At 37.2% G+C, this 23,717-nt stretch overlaps 2 protein-coding genes across 2 annotated transcripts in view; one reads left to right on the top strand and one right to left on the bottom strand.

Moving 5' to 3' along the window:
- Window positions 1-475: 475 nt before the first annotated feature.
- The window catches only part of LOC108970956 (dynein heavy chain 7, axonemal), a 45,890-nt gene continuing 22,648 nt past the window's right edge, over window positions 476-23,717 (bottom strand). Inside the window, exons 26-33 of the mRNA XM_018936697.1 lie at window positions 19,258-19,545; window positions 18,751-19,166; window positions 17,835-18,013; window positions 11,398-11,776; window positions 8,976-9,973; window positions 8,302-8,557; window positions 3,249-3,400; window positions 476-1,129 (exon numbers count right to left, since the gene is read on the bottom strand). Of these exons, the coding sequence (XP_018792242.1) occupies window positions 623-1,129; window positions 3,249-3,400; window positions 8,302-8,557; window positions 8,976-9,973; window positions 11,398-11,776; window positions 17,835-18,013; window positions 18,751-19,166; window positions 19,258-19,545 (3,175 nt within the window). The 3' untranslated portion in view covers window positions 476-622. The remainder of the gene's footprint in view (window positions 1,130-3,248; window positions 3,401-8,301; window positions 8,558-8,975; window positions 9,974-11,397; window positions 11,777-17,834; window positions 18,014-18,750; window positions 19,167-19,257; window positions 19,546-23,717) is intronic.
- Window positions 3,622-7,445, top strand: LOC108970957. Its single transcript, XM_018936698.1, has 5 exons — window positions 3,622-4,019; window positions 4,078-4,318; window positions 4,385-5,171; window positions 5,231-6,547; window positions 6,624-7,445. The coding sequence occupies exons 1-5, from the start codon at window positions 3,719-3,721 to the stop codon at window positions 7,425-7,427; spliced, it is 3,450 nt and encodes a 1,149-aa protein (XP_018792243.1). The 5' UTR covers window positions 3,622-3,718; the 3' UTR covers window positions 7,428-7,445.

Genomic DNA, 23,717 nt, shown 5'->3' with positions numbered 1-23,717 from the left:
ATCCACATAGTTTAGTTCGAAAATGTATTATTTTTGAAATAGGAATAACACATCTGCTATAAACACAATAACTCAATTTATACACATRATTTGGAACGAGCTGTTAGATCGGTGTAGCGACTTGGCCATCTGTACCCAAGCGGATATACATTCACTTAATCATTTCGCTCCTTTTCACGCACGTTCAAATCCATTTTTGTTAAATTTRTTATCCCTTTACCCTTCGCACACGCGTTGCCGTAATGCATCACTTATCTGACACAGTTTATCTCTTAAGAGTTACATTTAACTCTTCCCATAACCCTTTTGTTGAGTTTGGTTGGCAAAACTTGAAACCCATATTTAATAAATTGAAATTGATGACTTTTGCAGTTTCTTAAAATGTCTTGCTTAATACTCTCGGGTGATAAAATACTCCTACGTACRTTGCAGTAAATATTAACGTGTTTTATTTGTTTTATAAAAAAATTCCTTCCAAAATAAAGTTCATACGACTGAACGCAATCTTAATTGAAGTATATAAGAGTACATCGTTCTGAAGTTATGTAAGATTATATACATAYATATATAAGCGARTATTATAATATAATCTGCGTAGATATAGATAAACGAAGGGCTTGAATCAGAAGCTCAACTGACAGAGTAGCGCCGTGCCTCGCTCGATCCAATGTGATGGATTGGTGTTTGGATTGCATTCCAGCAGCATGGCAACGACAAAATTAGTGCTATGYCCAGTAGTAGAGAGTACGCCGCGACGTTCAGCAGTTTTATACAGAGGGCAAAGGTAGACGTGACTCTCTTTGAGATCGCTACGCTTAACTGGTTTCATCCAAATCAATGGCATGCGATCAAATAATTCGCGAGGCCTTGATTCTGCTAGCCAATTACCACCACGATCCCAGCAAGCACCTTCTAGGAAGACACCATATACAAACACACCATCGGCCGGCGGTGTTATGCCTTTTGTTTCATCCTCCTCTAAGCGCAGCACCTCATAGTCGAATACCAACAAATCGATTGGTATAATATAYTTACGAGCGAAATTCTGCTGAGCACCAGTGAGAAAAGCCTGGGTGAAGAAGAAGCCAGAGAGCCAAAATGTTGACGGTGGACCATCATCGAACCATTTCTAAAAAGTTAAATAATTTTGTAATTTTTTCTGTGTTGCATAATAAATATAATATTTTCATTTTATTAATTTGACATTTAGAATTTAAGCTTTAAATACAGTTGGCATTCCTAATAAAAACATGAATTTGGGTTTAACGATTTTTAATTCCAACTTCAGTGATCTCAGATTTTGTAGTACAATTCAGATACCTCCAATCATAGCAACGATTACCTCGAACGGTTTGCCAAATTCTCTAACGTGTTTAATATACAACGGAGATCTCATCGCAAAGGGTCTGGAACTCCAGCAAAAACTTCAAACTTCAAAAATTAACCGTATTATTCTCGGAGGAAACCCGGTTCATTTATAGGAGAAAGCAGACCCCGTTTATTTCTACTGCTAATGCGTCTCCACAATTCGGACGAATGTTTTTAAATTTTGCGGTTTTTTGTAATAAGAAAAATGGTCTTCAAAAAGAGCACAAGTGGAAAGGGTTGGGTTAGGTTAGGTAAGATGGCTGATCGAAGATCACACGTGGCCTGGTATAAGTAGTCCTTTGTGAAAACATAAAAAAGAAGAACTCCTGTGCTCAGACTTATAAATTAGCAAACGCTTAGTAACCAATACAAATTTTCAAGCTTCCACGAAGTCCAGCTACTAGTAGTATAACACAAGAGAATGCGGGAGCACCCACTTGCTCTATCGATTGCGATTCTAGGGTGCCTTTCATTGCTGGCTCATCAACTTTACAATTTCCTGCGATTCCGCTATGGCCCGGCTCATACTCATACCAGTTTTACCAACCCTGAACGCACTGTAAATAAGTTCAAGGCTAGTATCGCCACTCTGCTATCTGACTGAGTGGTCATTTCTCTAAAGGAGGTTGTACTCCAGAGCAGCACATCTACTGCTACCTTAATGGCTGCAACCTCGSGTTGGAATACTACTGTGACCAAGTTTTAATTTATACTTCGCATGTTTTTCGAATCGGTAAATTTTGTAGTTAGTAACATCTATGCTAAATTCCATGTCAAAATATTTATTAGTATTTGAGATATGCGTCGTTTTGTGAGGCTTTCGATATTTACTATGKCTGAATTTACTGAACAAAGAAGTGTCATAATACATCATCTCATACTGCATTGATTATTCGTGATCTTTTCGCCACATTTTTAACTAAAATCGTGCCGCTTTCGCCTGATTTACCTTCTTGTAACTTCTGGCTATTCAACAAACTCACATGACCACTTCGAGAACACCGTTTTGACTCAATTGAGGATATAAAAGCTGAATCGAAGAAGGCTCTGATGAAAATCACGACGGAAGATTTTTCCAAGTGCTTTGATGGCATAAGTGCATTGCAGCGCAATATTATTTTGAAGGAGACAAAATTCACCYTTCAATCTGATCACAATAGTRCACTGCAATARTCAGGAAGTCTGAAGCTGGAGTTCATATAGAGAGCTCCTCTTCCCCCAAGCACTGACCCACTACGCAGCCATATACCTTMCGGCGTTGTCTACGGCTACTATGTTCAAAATACTGTTAAAAGTATGTTTAAAATGTAAAGACATAACACGGACAGAATCTGACAATTCTTATAATGTTTAACCTATTTTAGTATTTTTTAAGCAACAGAAGACGAAAATATTTAATCAATTACCTATTTTACTAAACCCTTAAATATACATACATAAGTACAGTACTCCACGCCTAACGCCAAACATAAATTAACGAATACTGCTTTTAATTATAACAATTAATCTCGCACAATTGACTAACATCGAAAATGAGATTATTAAGAGAGGTGGGCAGAAAAAAATTTTAGAGCAAACTCACAAGGCCTCAACCTAAGTCGATGCTACTACAGTTAAGGTCGATTCTTTTGGTCTCTTCAGAAAATTGTTAACTTTCCCGCGCGATACTTAATCGACTACTTTATCATGGCAACATCAACAAATCGGATAATTAAAGTAGGTTTTAAAAAGGCAATATGAAATTTGACCTAAGCTAAGAAAATTAGCTTAGTCCTTTTAAACGGGAAACACTGTATTTTATATGAACTCACATCAAACGTTTACAATAACATTGCTTGGCAACGCAAACTAGTTAGCTGTGTTCGCCCAGGAATTCTTACCTGCAAAAAGCTCAAACGTTGCAGAAAATCATTAATGTAGCTTCCTAGTGGTTTTAAGCTTGGATACGACTTGCCAGCCCACATCGCTGGTATTTTGCTTATCAGTACGCTACGATAAACAGCCTCCATGGCAGCAGACATCACAACGAGACCTGTGGCAAAACAAAAATTGAAAATGCACTTTATAGAACGCATGAAATAAGGAAAGATCGAAGAAGTAGTAAACAAATTTGCGTATATTTGTGATAGCAAATAAATGTGAGAATATTGTAGGTACTTTGGGCGCAAAAGCGTCGACTCAAGTAAATAAATAAAAATCGGTTATAGCACGARTGCGTGTAAGATACAAATTATCGATTTATATACATGGAGTTCACTAGTTTTCGAATTTCTAATTTGACATTAACAAAGAATATTTTTATAAATTTTTCAGGAATCAAAAATAAACTATAAATAAAATCAGCCAAACTATGGCGCAACCCAACCATCAAAAGCTTGCGAAACGCATGTTTAAAAGCGKTAACGACGCGGAATGCTCGACAGCTGATGAAAAAAGCGATCTGAAGACGTTTAAGAAYGCACGGAATAAAGCTAACACCGCTAAGATGTATGCAAGACACGAGTACTCGAAAGAACCTGGTCTGGAGAACTACGCATTCCGCAAGGAGTTAACAGTTAAACCGAGCGACTACGACCGTAGCTCGCTAATATCTGGTTCAACCGATTCACTAAGTTATTCCTACAATCGCATTTCAACGCGCTTGCGGGGAGGTATTTTGTTGTTATCATTTTGTTTAGTAATTATTTTTGCTTAAACTGTTTCCCTTAGGCGTCAACAACCCGGCCGAACGGCGTGTGACGAATATTGTWACTGCACCCAGCGAATGTAAATCCAAAGCACTGGGTTTGAATCACTTTACACCAGACACAAAAGTCAATGTTCTCGAAATGAAGTTGAATCTTTCTACCGAAGTAGAGAATAGTCCTGCTCAAAAGTATGCTTATTGCAAATATTTTGAAGAGATTAAGGAGAAAAAGGTCAAAACTCGAGGAACGCAATCATTATATCGGTAAGCACATGTATTTGAGTTCATAACTTTACATTATGAAGAGTTATTGTCTCACTTTCTCTCCAGTGAATCGTCCGCTCAAACTTTGCCCTATCTTCCTGAAGTTTCGAATAACGAGCATGATTTAGAGCAAATAGAGCTTTTCAAATTACCCACCATTTTGCCTGGTGATGGCCCTCCCGGTTTATATCAAGTCGAAGTACTTGAACGAGCGCGTAAGCGTTGGGCTTTCGCGCGAGCACTGAAAGAAAATCTGAGACGTCAAATTGAGGAAGTAAAGCAACAAGCCAAACTGTCGGGCGATAGTGTTGTRTTACAGGCTTTCGAATGGGAACATTGGATAGAGCGCGAAGAGTATATACAAGAATGCCAGATGTTACGACTCGAAATACTCATTGGCATGTTCAATAAACGAGAAGAGAAAATGCATGCCACCTCAAAAAAACGCATTGAGTGCAGCTATGAAGAAATACTCGCACGCCGTGATGCTTCGTTGCACAAGAATCAGGTGGAATATGAAAGAGGGATTCGACAACTGGAGATCAAACGACGCCGTGTACCAAAGTGTTGGCGCAAAGAGAATATTGTTAGCCAGCTCGGTAGTCCGAGCTCGGAGTTTTATGGACCACAGTTGCGCTACGGCGTCAACCCGGCACGMAGACACTTTCTTGGTGGTCGTAAGGAATTTGAAGCGCGTATGGATGATTTAGAAAAGCGTGCGGTTAAATTTACAAAGCTGATATGTCCGTTTGCAAAGCTTAAAGAATGGGCTAAACCCAAGCAACGGCTTTTGGAAATCGAGCAGAATTTCTGCTCGGATGAGAATCTCCAGAAAATGTATGAAACCCTAACGGTAAGTAAAAAGTATTATTATTTACGGAGTAACGTTTTTTAAAATTTACGATCTTTTAGAGTTTACGTAAAAAAGCTGTAAAGCAAAAGATCATACCAAAATGTCTTATCCAGAAGACCAAGCCGGTTTTAATAAATAAAGTTGTATCCAAATCAGAGTACAGTATGGAAACCAAAGTCGAAGAAGACGTTGAAGTTCACGAGAACCCAGAAAAGAAAGCTAGCGAAGGTGAGCTTAAACGCATTGAAGACCGGAAATTCCGACAATCTGTAGAAGATAAAAAGCAACGAGCACAATATCTTTTGCAGGAACTTTATAATGAGGAAGTCGAAGGCATGGTTCAAGAGTATGAAGGTTGCACAATAGGGTGGATTATGCGTTTCTTGTCAGAAGAAATGAGTCGCTTGCAAGAGCAACGCCTACTACATTATATCACAATGTTAGCACAAAAGGAGCGTTGGCGRCGTGAAGCGGCCGAAGCTGGGCTGCGACAGAAAGAAAATAATATGCGTAAAATATACGAAGAAGTCTACAAGGAAACCATGGATGTTTGTCTTATTGGCCGCAAATATCTGAATACGATTTTAGATACAGATATACCGAATATTGCCCATCATAAAGCAGAAGATGAAGTATTAGATATGGCACGAACCATCGACATAGACATACAACGCTGGTTAGATTCACTGCATGACATACAAAACCCACTAAATTATAATTCGCTACGCTATAAACTCAAGAAGATAATGTTTCCTGATTTGAATGAAATCTTGAAGCAAATAGAAATTAAACAGATGTTACATAATATTATCGAAGAAGTGCTTTTCGATAAAGTTTTCACAGCTTTGGAACCTTACGATATATGTACATTCTTGGTGAGAGAACTGGTCGATCGTCTCATCGATCTCGATTTGTACTAYTTTAGTTCAGAAGAAACTTCAAATTGTTCCTGTCTAGCTTGCGAATGTGGAGAGAATGAACGTGAAATAAGAGCTCTCTTACGAAAATTGATACGAGGTGCTGTGCCTGGTCGGCGGTGGAAAACACCACTCGAACGCACAGTCAAAGAATTGCTAGTTGATTTGATCAAAGACGTGGTTGAAGTCACCAATACCAGAGGATCAATATTCGAAAGTGATAGCTGGACTCGGTTTTGTAAATTACAGTTATCTCCTTCGCATATGGATTTGCGTCATCCCTCCACCCACGCCCTAAAAGCTCCTTCATCCACGACTTCTTCGTCAACTTCTATTAACTTTTTAACTGATGTGCATGTACATGCAGAACATGAACGATTTTGGGCGGAAAGTGAATTTTCATCTTTAGCTAAAAACAGGGAGGACATATCCACTGTCTTTCAGTATATGCCGGAATCCGTAAGTAGCTTGAATATATAGTAAGATTCATATATTATTGATGTTTAATGATACTCATTTACACATCTCATTTTAGTTTTACTATGATCCAGCGGAGACTGCCGACACGGAACCAGACACATTACCAGCAAAATTCTTAACTGAAATCTACAAAGAACTTTTACATTTCATTGGACCTGAGGATGAAAGCGATGATATGGAGCAAGCTGAAGATAGACAGAGTACCAGCAGAAGCAGCCAAAGTCGTAAAAGCAGTGCTGGTGGCTTGCGAAGTATAATGGATGAAGTATTTAGAAAAATATCAATACTTGAAAACGAAAGTGAAGCTATTGAGACTGTTGAACGTTCCATATCTTCAGAAGTATCCATGCGTGCACCTGTTAAAATAGAGGAGGATGAAATCGCTGATATCTATCAAAAATCACTACCACTTGAGCTAATCACTGATCAATCAAGTGAACGATTTTCTTTCCAATCTTCTGGTGAGAGTATTGAAGAACCGTCATTGCATGAGTTCGAGTTCACCACGAGTAAAKCAGTAAAGGTCGCTTCAAAAACACCATCAATAGATGAGTTGCCGGAATTAGTAGYACAACCAGAGGAAGCAATGAAATCAGAAGAAGAAGCGCACTCAGAAAAGCATTCCGGGCGAGGCAGTGATATAAGCAAGAAATCCTCTCTACGTAGTCAACGTGAAAGTGGTAATGTCCCGTCACGTGTACGGATCAGTGAGAAGTCGGTAATAGCTGAGTTTAAAAAATCGCCCTCGCAAATAAGTGTTGAAAAACCGGCAGGAACGCGTGAGTCTGCTCATGTCCGTATCAGTCAGCAAATCTTTCAAGCCGAAGACAAGTCAGASGCTGACGAACAGCGCAGTTAATCAATTATTACATTCGTATTTGTTATATATTTTTTACAGATATAAAACGATTTTTGTGAATATTCTCTACAAATAAAAATATATTTTCAATTATTTCCTTAACATCTACTTGTTTCTTTTAGAAAAAGTGCCTGTCAGTGATACCGTAAGATACTTTTTGTACTCTCTCGGTRTTACTTTACCATGTGTAAATCCAGCACCAATTAAGATATCCGAATATAATATTACGACTTGTTAGTGAGATTGTGACAATGAGTGAAATCGGACCACAACYACGCCTGCCTCCCACATTACACAATTTTGAATTTCATAAATTCACTTCACAGTACAAATTAAGTACCAATGAAAATGCCCGGATGAAACATTGCAGTTAACTTCTCAAGCCCGCAGACACCGAAAAAGTGTATCCCTGTGCCTACAGTTGGCTTTTCGCGAATATGTCAGCCAATSTRTGAGTACTRCTGACATTTGGAGCGAATATTTTTSTGATAACATTGTAAATAGTATTAGAAATGTAGTAATGTCGGATCAATAGTTCCACCAACCCAAATATTCCGAAACGAAACAAACAGATCAGGCAATACCTTATTAAAAATATCACAGTTTCGGTACCTGAAACMTGAAAATATTTCCTCGACTCTTATCCTTTCGAGATTAGATCTTATAATTGTATTAAGCCCCATCTTGGTTCTTCCTCACTTGTTTCAAGTTATAAAGTTTTGGAAGATATTTTGCCAGCTTTGAGCCTTGCACATTGTGAGAGTATAAAAAGTCAGATTACACCCGAATCTTAGACCTTCCTTACTCTTTATTTTTCAGTTTGTTCCCTCCTTTGACAATACAGGTATTTAAATGTTAAAAGATCGTAACTTACCCTTTATTCCTTTGCGCAATGTTATCAAACTGGTACGAATAGTGCCGAGTAAAACATTGAAACGTGTCATCTCCTGCACAAGTACCGTATTCATACTCTGATGGTAGCTTGTTGGATAGCGAGATATGGCTGCGTCGCGATCAAAGTCTTTTGGTAATTTATTTARTATGTCTGTGGCAACATTCGTTACCACTTCTTCTGGCGTTAAAGCTTTCYTGCCTTCACCTTCATCGCCAGCTGACGAGGCACTTGTGTCCTTAATAAAAAAAGGGGGGATATAAGGATCGGTTGGGACAGTGGGTAGGAAAAGGTTCTCAGGGTAACGTTTGGACAAGGTTTCAACAAAKAAACTATGCGACTTTTCTAACATCTATATTAAAGAGAGCAACAATTTTAATTTTGATTTTCAAAGCTAAGGTGACTACCCGAAATAGTATACTTACACGACGCTGATAAAAATCCTGTTATATAACAGTTATAGGCTTAGTACAAAGTCACGAAAATATAACAAATAGAAATTAATGAACTTACCAAACGMTCCTGGGAAGGCATTTAGTTTCAATAAAAATGCAGTTTTTGAAAAATTCGAAACATCAAAATATACATAAACTTACTAATATACAAAAACGATAAACTAATACAATATTCCCTGATCTAATTCGTTATAGACTCACCTGGGTCAACAGCGTATGACTCAATAGCATATCCGTCTCATGTTGGTCCTTCATTATGTCGGCGTTTGCATGGAACCCGAATATACCGGGTGCGGTTTGTATAGGTAACTCTCGCGTATAATTCAAATACAGTTCTAACTCCTTAAAAACTGGTATACAATATATCTTTTCATCGTCGAAGTAATGACGATTTTCTAGATCCAATACTTTAGGACTATAATAGATATTCAATATGGTTTTCAAAGTTCTTCTGTCCCAATCATCGGTGACACGTCCACCGTAATTGCATTCGCCGGTCAAATATCGCAAAGCGTCGTAATTCACACCCTCATATTGATCCAGAAACATTTTCAACTGCATTAAGCTTATACGCAAATCGGTCTCGTTGAATTCATAAGGAATATTCCAGCCGATAGGACCAAAGTAGCGTCGCTCTTGTATGACAGCGTGGAAGAAGCACAACGAATATATCAATTGTTTGAAGGTCTGTGTCTGTTTACATGACTCGAACCACTCTGGATCACTAATGGGATCGCTTAAGAGCGAACGCGTTATATTCGAACGTAAGCCTTTTGGCGGCTCGTTTGTCATTTTAATGCCGTTTTGTAGCACAACAACTGGGAAATGATCGGCTGGGTATGAAGTGAGCCAGAGACGAAAGTCTGGATGTGTAGCATCAGGCACCAAATTTTCGCACACTTTTTCCAGTGTTGGCATAAAACTCTTGGCCAAGTGACAATTCTGTAGCACTACCCAATTGCCGAGTTTAATGCCGTCGTCTATCATTTTTGTCGCAATAGGCCCCTGTCCCTGTCCAAGGGAGAGCGAAAACAAGCGATTTGTACCAAATCCTTGTTCGTCAGCGAACTTCAAAAGCGTCGCTGTGGGGTCCGAGCCAGGAGTTAAGATGAAAATAAGTGGTATGCAACAATGAGAATCCGAAAAAGAGGCCATCAGATCAAATTGCGGTGGATCGACGAATTCAAGGCCCAATTGTTCTGAAATAAAGAGAGAGATTTCACATAAATAAATTATTTAGTATTTTTCTTTTTTTGGTTGCATAAATTAAATTTTTGTGTTTGTGTTCAGATAAATATCTAAAAATAATCAATTTTAACACTATTTACCAATTTTAAATTGTACAGCTGACACAGACAGAGCATACTAAAGTTATGGAGGGAACACTTCTCCAGCTAGCTAAAAGCATAACACCAGGAGATGGTGAAACCGATTCTCTAATCGATGACGATGGAGCAGACTTCCATTGCTCGACCATGAAGAATTTCTAATAGCTATTACCCGTCTGAAGAACAACAAACCGACGGCGGCCGATGGATTGCCGGTCCAKCTATTCAAATACGGCGGCGAAGAAGCATGCATCAGCTTCTTTATAGAATATGGTCGGACGAAAGCATATCCGACGATTAGAATTTAAGTGTGCTCTACCCAATCCACAAAGAGGCAAACCTCACAATCCGCGCCAACTACCGTGGTATAAGCCTCCTCGAGGCTATCGAGCGTATTGTGTGAAAGATTACAGCCCACCGTCAACGAACTGATTGGATCTTATCAGTGTAGCTTTTGGCCTGGAAAATCAACAACTGATTACATCTTAGCCATGCAGCAAATTTCGAAACAGACCCAAGAAAAGAGAATCGACACGCATCATTTATTCGTTGACTTCAAAGCTACTTATGATAGCACGAAAAGGTGCTGCCCTTATGCCACTATATCTGAACTTCGTATCCCCGCAAAACTAATGCGCCTGTGTAAACTGATACCAAAAACTCTGTTAGGATCGGGAAATACCTCTCCAAGCTGTTCGATAACAAATGAGGCTTAGGACGAGATCATTTGACAATTCCCTTTCGCCGACTTCATTAATCTACTCTTAGAGAAAATACAATAATTCAAGCTGCAGAACTAAAAAGTGATGGAACCATCTTCTATAARAGTGTAGAGCTGCTGGCGTACGGCAATGAAATTGAAACACCGTTAGTTCTGCTTTCTCCAGGWTGGRTARGCGAAAYATCTCAACTGTATGAGATATACGAAGGCATTGACATAGTTGGACGAAAACACTCCAGCTCTGAAAGTATTCGACGCAGTACCCGCCGGAGGAAGTAGAGGAAGAGGAAGACCTCCACTCCGTTGGAGAGATCAGGTGGAGAAAGACCTGGCTAAATTTAGAATCTACAATTGGCGCCAAGACGCGTGCTGTTGTAAACTTGGCTATAACCGCGTAGGCGGTATCTATTCCATGAAATAAGAAGAAATTCTGTCCAATTATATAGTCAGTTGTGGACTTTACGGACATCAAATTAATTTCATAAATATGTTGGTATTAGTAAGTTCCAAGCATATTTAACTATACTTATACGTTATTCTTTAAACAGTTGTATTTTATATTCTCATAACTTACCACCAACAAATTTCATTACTGCTGGAACCAATTTATCCGAGCGGAAGACGCGTAATAACAGTAACTTCTGGAATAATGTCAATTTAGTCGCCCATGGCTGTGGTATTGCAGCATTGTCTTGTGGCGTTTTCGAGTCAAAGAATAATTTCCAATCACTTAAATTGCTAGTGACATGTTCACGTAATCCCTTGAAATTGGGTAATTCCGAGAGACGGCAAATTTCATTCCAACTATTAACGCCTAACCAGCGGGCGGGGTTTGCATGGGGATTATCCAAACCAATTCCACCAGTCAGCAGGAACATCCATTCGGCATTGTCAATCAAGTTTTCAGCTTTCATAAGGTTTATGTTCAAAATCAATGAAAACAGCAACTTATCCTGAAATAAATTGAAACGAAAGAGACGCAGGAAATAAAAAGAGTGAAGAGTATATGGTATATGGTATATACAACGGAAGTTAATAAGTGTACATGTCTCGTTTAAAATATATGGAAGTACTTAGGATATTAAATATTGATTAAGTTCACAAGATGTACATATGAAACAATAACCCAATACTGAAGTAAATACCGAGCTGAATACGTATATATGTACATATGTATGTACACGCATATAAGATTAGAGTTAATTCAATTGTCAAATTGCACCATAAAGACACATATATGGGTATATACATATAATATAAATATATATTTGTTTCCATACATATTTACCACCTTAAACTGGCGGCTACTGTTTACACACAATCTGATACTAATGATATCAATACAAACATATCCCCCGCCATTGACCGAGATAATGGATTGTAATGGCACAGCAAAGACCGATGTAGCACGAGTCGATAAAGAGCAGAAAATTAATGAGATACATTTAACCAAAAAAAATATAAGTAAATAAGGAAAACGACCAACCACGGAGTGAATAAGTAGAATAATGTACACTATAGGGAATATCTGTACACAATATTTAACATTTATTTTTCATCGCACACGCTTTCTCGGACTATATATATTAAAAAGTATGGAGTTAGTCCAAACACAGATCGAGCCATATACCATAGAATTCGCAGTAATTTATAAATTATGTAACCAAAAAAAAGATTTATTTTATTTGAAAAATTAAACAAACGGATTTGGGAAACATCAACTTAGCTGTCAAAGCAACAGTGTGAAAAGAAAACAAAGGTGGTTTTTATTAAAAATGTGTACAATTTGGGCGTGTGTAATATTAGCTTATGAAAACCGATCATAAAATATGAGGGTTGCCTTTATATTTCGAGATTAGAGAACATAAACAAATATTAATTATTGGCTAAACGAGAAAAGCCTCCTCCTAGAGCCGCCACAGCAACCCAGCTCTACACAAAGTCACAACACTGTCACACTTCAATTCACCACACCAACCACTCAAGAGATTATTATTATTCAGAAAATTCTACTTCAAGATCTATAGACACGGGAATAAAAGTAAGTCATTCGGTGCCAAGTCAGGACTTTACAAGAGTTGTTCTGGTTAGGACATGTCCAATGCTTCGTGTGCAAACAATTTTTCTTTAATTCTGCTTATCTAGAAACACTCATATAGTCGTCTGCTGTTTACTTTCGGTCTTATGCGCATAAATCCAAGATTCATCATCCGTGTCCATGTCATAGACGTATTTCAAAGCTCCACTATGGTATTTTTTGCATTTCCCCCAACATATCGGCAAAAAGTCACTTTTTAAGCGATTAACAAATTGTATGAGATCCAACGTGAACAAAATTTTTTACAGTCAAATATTCAACAATATTGAAAGCAGGCTGATCTCACCAATCTCATGATAGGTCACATGACGATCTAGCAATATTAGTTTGCGCACAGTTACGCCCTTCACGAAATCGCTCTTGGTGTAATCTGCTTTAACGCAAAATTAAATTAAGTTCACCGATGCTGTGTTGCTTAGTTAATCCATGTCGAAAGTCGAATTTTCTGCCGAGATGAATATTTTAAGTTACTGTAACACAATTAGCTCACGCAAGTCAAAAGGTTCTGAGTACGTCAGAAATCAAAACATCAATCTTTTCTATATATGAGTTGCAAGGGCTAACGCAATACCATAATTGCTTGTCGAATCAGTACGAATTAATTTGAAACAGTTAAGGGCTAATGAATTTCTCTTCAGGGTAATTTGTGAACAATTGAACACATGCGTTTCTGTTGGTTCGCCTTGGCAATATGGAAGTAAAAGAAGATATATAGAGCGATTCGTTGATAGGCTTGTTATAATGAAACAAACCTTGGAGAATATGTAGTATTTAGTGCATATTATTTTAGTACGGGCTTTTAGTTAATAGGATTATGTACAGGTAAACTTCCTACAATGCGGTGAATAGGTTCCCGAAAAACACCGCGTTATAGGAAATCGCATTATAGGAGACACTAACTCCATACAAAAGTCAGATTTTGGTTCCAAAGTAAAAAAAAAAATTTTTTTAATACAATATTGGAATTTGTATAGTAAAAATATGTGCTTAATATATTTTTGTGTATTTATTTGTTGAGTCATAAGAACATACATATTATGTAATTTAATAACATTCCATTTACTTAAACAAAAACAAAAACAAAACAAAATAAAATAAAATTTCAATTMTACGTAAAATATTCAAGTTTAAAGATTTAATAAATTAAAGCCAAAATAGAACGATAACTTTCTACTCCCTCTCATCACTTAGTGTGATTTGTTTCGAATGTTTTGTTCGTTTCGGGCATTCTCTCGACGATTATTGGCTTGAAAAAATCGTGCATTGAAGTTTGTTTGCTCTTATTTCATTTCGCAAATCTTTATAAATTTCTTGATACGAAGCTAAATTGTTTTGAAGATTTCGTTTCAATACTTCTGCTCTGTCACTTAAAGGGTCGTTCTCCAAAATGTATTCCTCCAACTGCTTTGCCATATTTAAAACTTTCTCGATATTTTTTAGTGAAAAGTTTTTATTTTCAATATCGGAAAGATCGCCAGAACTACTCCAATTGATTCTTCATTTGTCATTGTCACTAAATCTGCTTCGTTTATTTCGTCGTCCGCAATTAATTCTCGAATATCAGCCATTGTTATTTTATCAAATCCATCACCTTCTATCATCTTCTATTGGTGTAGAAACAGTTCCCTGAACGTCTATTTCCGGTATTAGGGCTTTCCAACAAGCTTTTAATGTTGAAGGACGAATTTCTTTAAGTGACGTATATACAATTTCAACGGAATTTAAAATTGTAAATTGTTGCCAGACTTCTTTAACTGTAATATTTGCTGACTCCATCTTCTCTAATATTAAATAATAAGAATTTCCGAATGTAGTAAGCTTTTAATGCTTCTATTATGCCCTGATCTAAAGGCTGTAATAACGATGTGGTGTTGGGCGGTAAAAATTCGATTTGAACATCAGGAAATCAGTCGAATGGGATGGCGCACTATCTAAAAGTAGTAAAACTTTTAATGCTAAGTTCTTTTTTTTAGATAATTTTCTACGTCTGGAACAAAGCAATGATAAAACCAATCATTAAATAAACTGGCAGTCATCCATGATTTTTTGTTGGCTCTTCAATAAACTGGAAGGTTGTTTTTGTTGCATTGTTTCATACATCTTGGGTTTAATGATCGGTTAATAAACATTGGCTTGGTCATAAAATCACCAGACGCAATAATGTTATTCGATCTTTCGAAACTTTAAAGCCAGGAGCGTTTTTCAAAATAAAAGTTCTTGAAGGCATTTTTTTCACCACAAGCCTGTATCATCTGCGTTGAACACTTGTTCAGGTAAATAACCATTTTCTTTTATAATTTTATCGAACAATGCTGGATATTTTTCTGCTGCATCTGCGTCTGTGGATGCACTTTCTCCGTGTATTTTTGAATTGTGAAGTGCATTCCTTTTTTTGAGTTTTCCAAACCATCCATTACTAGTTACGAATTGATGATTGTCTTCATCGATTGACGATTGTCCTGTTTCCTTTAAACAATTAAATATTTTTAGTGATTTATGCTTAATCACATTCCCATCTAAGGGTATTCGTTTTTTTGTTATGTCTTCTATCCACACCATAAGCGATAGCTAAGTTTTCTCCATTATCTGCGGTCTAGGACGAGCAGTTTCGCGACTACACAGGACCCAGATGCTACCGAACTTCTAATTTTTTCTTCGTTTTGTTTGATAGTTCTTATTGTTTACTCATTTAAGTTAAAATGTCTAGCAATATCACTTATACTCTCTTGATTTTGAAGTCGATCCAAAATTTTTATTTTTAATTCAATGGATAAAAATTTACGTGTTAACGGCGTTTTTTTTCATTCGGCATTTTTGTGGCTACATTTAAAAATTTATTTGCATTTAAATAAAGTTTCATACATATAAATAAAATTTAAAAGAAACTTACTTATTCACCTTAAAATAATTTTATCAAAACTCTTTTACGAAAAAAACAACTGTTTCACAATTTTTTTATAATTTAACTGGAATCAACTGAATATTTTTTCAAAATTTTTTACAAACTTTAGATTGATGCTTTTATTTGCAATGCCGACAACAAACTAACAAAAAAATTATTCCACCAAATGAAAGCAGCATAAATCGTTGTGTGATGTTGGAACCGCGAGGAACCCCCTATTTATTTTTATACCCTGAACAGGGTATATTAAGTTTGTTACGAAGTTTGTAACACCCAGAAGGAAGAGTCGGAGACCCTATAAAGTATATGTATATATAAATGTCGAGCTGAGTCGATTTAGCCATGTCCGTCTGTCTGTTCGTCTGTCTGTATATATACGAAATAGTCCCTCAGTTTTTAAGATATCGTTTTGAAATTTTGCAAACGTCATTTTCTCTTCAAGAGGCTGCTCATTTGTCGGAACTGCCGATATCGGACCACTATAACAYATAGCTGCCATACAAACTGAACGATCRGAATCAAGTTCTTGTGTGGAAAACTTTCCCATTTGACAAGATATATTCACGAAATTTGGTATAGATTATTTTTTTATGCAACAATGTAATCTCTGAAGAAATTGTTCAGATCGGATTACTATAACATATAGCTGCCATACAAACTGAACGATCGGAATCAAGTTCTTATATGGAAAACTTTCACATTTGACAAGATATATTCACGAAATTTGGTATAGATAATTTCCTGAGCTAACAATGTAATCTCCGAAGAAATTGTTTAGATCGGTCAACTATAGCATATAGCTGCCATACAAACTGAACAATTGGAATCAAGTTCATGTATGCAAACTTTCACATTTGACGTGGTATCTTCTCAAAATTTGACATSKATTACTGCTTAAGGTAATAATATAATCTCCGAAAAAAATTTTCAGATCGGATTACTATGGCATATAGCTTCCATACAAACTGAACACATAACTACTAACAGAAATACACCTCTGAAGAGTATTTAGCTTCGGTGCAACTGAAGTTAACGTTTTTTCCTGTTTAATTTACATATTCGCTTGTCACTTTGCAAACACATGTTCGAGTGTAGGGTGGCAGTACTAAAAAAAAAGATAGATACCAAAGAATGAACAAAATGCAGGGAATTTTATTTGGGTAAAAATMGCGTTGTAAGAGTAGCGTTGTAAGAAAATGTCCGCATTTTGGGAACCGCGTTGCAGCAAACCTCGTTGTAGGAGGTTTACCTGTATTCATTTATTTGTATAAAATTTACATATACATTTTCTATCTATGTACATATATGTAAGACCGACAGACGAACGCAAGACAACTAGAAGTGGACGTAACTTTTAACAACTATTAAATGCGACCTTGCAAACTTGACGAACAGAATGACAAACAGACGAAGATGAGAAAAGAAACGGACGGTAATGCGTACTTCGAAAGAGGCAGTCATTTTATGGTCATCAAACCTAAAATACTATCTAACATACTTTATGGTAAATCTAATCTTAAATAAACCTAATTAAATAATTTAAAAATAAACCGACTTTGATCTAATTCAAACCTACATATATTTATAATATTTAAGTTTATATACGAGTATATGGCTCACATAAATATATATTCTAGATATTGCATTACTAAACATATGTATATGGATACAAATATAAGATATTTTGGAACCAATGGGTTATTGGAACTAAATTTGGGAGCGAATTTAAGCTCTAAAAACTTTAAAAACTCTCGAAAATTTGGAGGAAAATCTAAAAACTGGTGAGCATATGCAGATGATGGCACCTTAGCCATTAAGCATAACGCATTCTTAACCCCTCCGATAATATGTATAATGTAAATTACATGTCGTGAAAAAAAGATTCTGGAAAATAGTTCAACCGCCATTGTCAACCAACAACAATAACTAAATAAATAACTAACCTTAATATAATAAAATCATAACAATCAGTTTTCTTCAGCGAAAGTACTGAAAAATAGAATTCACTTACCCGTTCGAAAAGACTACGGCAAATATTTACATAGAGGCTATACGTAAAGTGTATACGTAAATCCTTTAAACGCTCTTCAATGTCATCCACTTTATCAGTATTGTCAATGGACGCCGTAAAGAGAGAGACAAACCACAGGAGACTGTACTGATACATGGGATCAATGTTTGCCAATTCAACTGCAATGAAATGAGAAGTAAATTACAAATTAATTACAATATTCATACAAGACACACAAAGATAGTCACATTCTGGCCACTGTGCCATTGTACGGCGGTCAGTTATCTAGTAAAACAAAACTACTCGAAGCTCAAACAAATACTCGTATACACTTATATCATATATTCCTAAAGATTACTTCGCCAAATTAAAGCAMAAAGTAAACTACATCCATTAACTAATTAAATGCTTTCAAACTTTAGAAAACAGCTTGCGGGTCATTAATTTAATTTTCAACAAACACTGATGCACATGCTCAGGACACATTGAAAATTCTTGAGAAAATCAGAGTTTTATCCTTTGTTGACCACAGGAAATGTAGGCATGTACTCCATTTCCYCCTCTGAATCGAACCACTGTGTTAGAGTATGGTATGAGGTCCAAAACATTGTGGAGGTGTTCACGAAGATGTCCTATTCTACTTCTATATTGCATAATAGTACAAGAAAAACGGGAGCTCCAGCTTTTATCTCATAATTCAACAATTGAGCAGAGTCTAGTARACAAACGAAACATTTTAGACCTATGGTTGTCAATGATGTACTACTTTTTACGGAGTTGGTCTTTTTGATACCACTCGTTATATACGTTCCATATATTCTTGTAAACCAAATGTCTAAAACAACCTTTACAAATAATTCCGGAAACATGGAGTAAAACCAAACCATATTATACCGGGAAATACATGACTACTCACCTATGGTAAAGAAGAGTATGGTAGAATGTGCTGCAATAGGTACATAACTCAGTCGCGCTATGTCGATCTGCCGTTCCGTGGCTTCAGTGACAATTTGCTTTTCATTAATATCGTTGGCTAATGCTTTTGATGAACTCAATATCTGCACAGCGGTTTCGTCCTCCAATATGTTTTCTGCGGACGAAAGTACTTCCAGAATTTTATCTTCTGTTTCCTTCAGCATACGCTTATTCTCAGCTCCTTGCACGATAAGCGTATTCTTCTCCGCTTCCAAATCGGGTCGYTCGCGTGCAACAGTTATGCCCAACAGCTGATCTTGCAAGCCTTGCGTGGTGATCATGAAATTCAAAACCGTCACTTTAACTGCGACCTCTGGTAGGTAGTGTGGATTACGCAACTTTGTTGAAATATAAAATCTAYGAAAATTGCGAATTTAAAATAGAGAACAAGGTAAATAGTTGAGATATAAGCCTAAATGCATAAAACTTCAGTGTGGATATTACGCACTTAAAGGCATGGTTGTATTCAATCACGGAATCGCCCAATTTTATGCACAGTGTGCCGCCTTGCTTGAAGAGTTGTTTAAGCAGTATCGCCTCCAGCAATGGATCCAATTCTTCACCTACATTTTCCAAAAGGACTGGAAGACCAAAYTGTATCGCGTTTTCAAGCACCCGCGTGTAGTCAGGCTGGTTTAGTCGTATTACACAGAGACGATTACCTTTCTCCAAGTTTTTCACCCATTTGTTGGCTTGACCCTGAGGATCGATCATTAATGGCCAGCGTCGAGAATTCCTGAAAAAAAAATCGATAATTATATGACCTGCTCAGAAATTCCAGAAATGTTAACTAGCTCAGTTAATTTAATTTTTCCTATCGTTACTGCATATTAAGGTGCAGGATCAGAGCTACTACGGTTATTATGAAACCAAAACAGTACTTTCCCGTTGAATATGCTGGGGTGGGTTCACTGTGATCTTAATTAGGCAACAATGTTTTATCAAAGCATGAAATTCACTTTTTTCATTATATTACGATRTTTGGTCAGCAGTAACCTAAGAACCATTAGATGAAATGTTAMTTTGACAATATTCAGACAAATTTGTGGTTGCGATTTCTCGGTCGGTCTAAAGGATCTTTCGCATGTAGTATTCGAGTCATGGCAGTTACAGTCGCAGGGCTATACCCAATTCCTATTCTACGTGAGTAACCCTACGCGAACGATATGAGGAGATGAGAACGGAAGAAATACAGAGTCCAGAAAACCATGAGTGGGAGAATATAGAGACAGGTGAGGAAAGGAATCTAACTGAGGGTTTTGAATTGAAACCATCGGATTATAGACACAGCGCGTCAGGAAAATAATGGATCCTACATTTTTTTAACTTGCTCTCTTGTGACTACAATAATTAAACATATATTACGTCTGTGCAGAAGTAAAACCAGAGTTCAGAATCGAAACGATGGCATTAATGTACCGATACCTAGGCATGAACAAGCTCGAACCATGATCTTCTTGCGGTATTGTTCAAGCCTACATTGATTAGTTGATAGGGAATATGCATCAACTCACCTCCAAACAAATACTAGACGAAAGCCAACGATTGCAACATCACTGCACTGTGTCCTGATGTTACGTGAGCCAACTACCGAGAGATCCACCTTGTGCACATCGCGCAGTTGAATGTCACTTCCCGACAAACTGATTGGATCCTATCAGTACAGCTTTAGACCCGGTCATTCCCTAACGGAACAAGTACACACAGCACCAAATCCTGGAAAACTCCGRGAATATGAAATGGACACCTTCCAGCTATTCGTTGATTACAAGGTATTATGTGATGCCGCATTTGCTCAAGTTGATATACCGGCAAAATTAATAGGCGTTTCCGGAACGAAGTTAAGCAACACCCGCGATGCCATCAAGGCATCACCATCACCAGGCGAGGTTTCAGGTAATGTGTTACCATATATTGTGACCTGAGTTCCGATATGAAGGTTATTGTGCGCAGAGCAAGTGTTTATAAGACGGTCAATATAAAGAGGACAGAATATGACTACGAGCAGGAACGTGAAGGAGAATAAACTAGTGAGCAGAATAATGTCGCGCTCTAGCGAGAAAGGTGAGACTGGAGAAAACGCTGGCTTGTAAAAGGCGCCTGGTAGGCACTATTAGGTCAGGCCGAGACGCAAGAAGGTATCTAAAGTTTTGTTTGAATACCTTCAATTTGTATAGTTTTTGAAAACGCCAACTCAACACTGTATAGATGTTTTGCTAGAAAGAAAACTCAACCGATGAATTTCCGTAATATCTCCTTCCTTCATTATGGTGACTTCTTTGGTTGGGGATTTTTTCAATACCTTTTTGGAAATTTCGTGCCGAAGCACAAATAGGAATACATAACAATTACTAATGAGAATATGCACGAATGTCTGTATGTAAGCTGCAATGCTTGAAGATTTCGTAGTTACACAGTTATTTCAGTAATTGCAAAACATCGTCATATGGCCTCTTTCTCCTGCCTTGCGTTTTCTAATTACAAAACACACAATACAAAAGTTCACGCATATTAGGATACATCAACCGTGCGCTCGACGGCTGCGGCTCTAAATGGAAGCGGCAGCGTGGTTACTTGGTGGGGGTTGCTGACGCACCGGTATTACAACAAAGTCGATATTAATACATAAATGTGTGTAGCTACGATGAGGAMTGTATGTTCGTGTGTTCAGCATTCGGAGGATGCTGCTTGCGTAGAACAAACAGGCACATKGCCTGTGGCACAATTCGCATGTTTCCTTCCGTGCCACGCATCTGCTGGATATACCGTTTTTTCCCCTATAATTCGTGAAGTAAGGTGGCGATTGTCGAGACAGCACGGTTCAGCAGGCCCAGCGATTCTGTGCGGTTACAGCGGCTGTAGGTAAGGCTAAACACTTCTGCCAGATATTACCACTCGAATTTGTACATTCATTCACTTACTTCGGTGTGGCATACTTATATGAAACCAAGGTTCTGCAGTAGCACATTTATTGTGCTCTTGTGTAGCAGCAAAAACGAATTGATTAATGCGTCTCGCTAGATTAAAGCGGTTTTATTAAGCACACGCATTACTTTTCTCATTCGAATTTGGAATTTGGAAAGGAAGGAAAATTTCATTAAAACACACGTATTTGGCCATAAGATTTTCAATAAAATTCCTCATTTTTCATGCAAAAGTACATATACATATGAGTGTATAATTGAGGGTATGTATGTATGTAAATTGTACACTACATAGAAACAAATATCCTTGTACACTGTAAAAAAAGAGGAGGAGGAGAGAAAGGAAAACTTCATATTTTGAGAAAACATTATTTCCTTCTGTTCGCTTAGGGGAAAATACACCGTTAATGCAAACCAAATGRCTGCATAACTGTTACCTCAAGTCTGTCCCGGCAAAAACGCCCAGGTACTGGTTTGCTAAATTATGCAGTGATCGGAGCAGTAAAAAAACATCCAGCTTGCTCAGGAAGGTCGCGAGGGACGCCAGAAGAACTTAATTGAGTGAGTTTGTTAACATCATTGGACTCTCAAAACATAGTAAATCACGATTTTTTACAAGTCAATAAGTTTTCAAGACAATGGATACCTCAATATCACGAATACAAACGATACAATAACAATCTGACACTGATCAAATGAGACATGGAGTAAACATCTAGATCCAATCGAAAGCCCACTAGTTGTTGCCCGGTGAAAGTTATTGCTGATTTCTTGAAAGACAACCGACAAACAGATAGTTGTGTATCACCGAGAAATTTCAATTCTGCGTTATTCTAGTCGTATGGTTCCGATTTATCTAGTCGTTTCAAAAAAACACATAACAATTTGCTTGGAAGTGCTTCGGCTTATCATGAAACAGCCTTGCAGTCAACTGATATTTACTATCGAGTGCATACGCTAAAATCCACGTTTCATCATCTGTTCTTCATAGACGTGTTTCGAAACACAACTATCGTATTTTTTTTTTTTTTTCTATCGACCAAACGATGCGAGCCTTTTATTGAGTTACGGATAAACTGATCCAACGTAAACAATTTTTTTTTAACCGACAAATATTCATGCAATATTTCASCCTGATTTAGTCATTGTCATGGATTGTGAAGCCAAAAAGCCATCTAGACAATAAAAATTATAAGAAACTAGTAAGAAATGAATCATTTTTCAAGAAGTATTGGCGAGTTTATGGAGGGTTTGGATCGAATATTCAATATGCTATTCCCACTAAAACCTGTAGTTGCCTCTATGCAAAGTATCAATAATTTCCGGAAYCACAACTGATTTTGAACGACYTTTACAAAATCCATCTTRGAGTGATCTACRACCTCGATTGAATACATCATACGTCGATAAAYATCKGCCCTTGATKGAGCTTCATMGAYAAAATTKAATTAAGCTCATCAATGCACTGTGGCGAAGTTATTCTACATTGAAAGTTATAAGAACTAATCGCTCGAAAAAGTTCTGTAGCTGAATTTCAACTATCGGCAAAACTGCCCCGAATCTATAACAAAATTTGATTAGGTGTTATATTTATATTTCCTCTAATTCACCTGGATGTCTAAAAGTATGAGAACGGAGGTCTTTCTGCCTCATTCTGRAAAAAGTAGGATATTAAAAGACTGTGTCCAGTTTGAAATCCTACAGCAATTGAAGGATGGACCCTGTTGAGAGTTTCCTAGACCTCTAACGATATACCCTACTGCAGAAGGACTTGCGACAGCACAGCTGCTGGTAGGCAATCAGGTCACGCTGATTTAGTCATTGTCTTGGATTGTGAAGCCAAAAAGCCACGGAGACCAATACAATAAAAATCATAAGAAACTAGCTTGGAACTATTGTAAAAACCATTTTGTAAGTGAATCATTTTTCAAGAAGTATTGGCGAGTTTATGGAGGGTTTGGATCGAATAAAAGATGTTTTTTTT

This window comes from Bactrocera latifrons, unplaced genomic scaffold (assembly GCF_001853355.1).
Source record: "Bactrocera latifrons isolate USDA-ARS-PBARC rearing strain unplaced genomic scaffold, ASM185335v1 scaffold_318, whole genome shotgun sequence".
Classification (NCBI taxonomy): domain Eukaryota; kingdom Metazoa; phylum Arthropoda; class Insecta; order Diptera; family Tephritidae; genus Bactrocera; species Bactrocera latifrons.
Note: the sequence above shows the minus strand (reverse complement) of the source record. Positions and strands in the feature narration are given on the sequence as shown.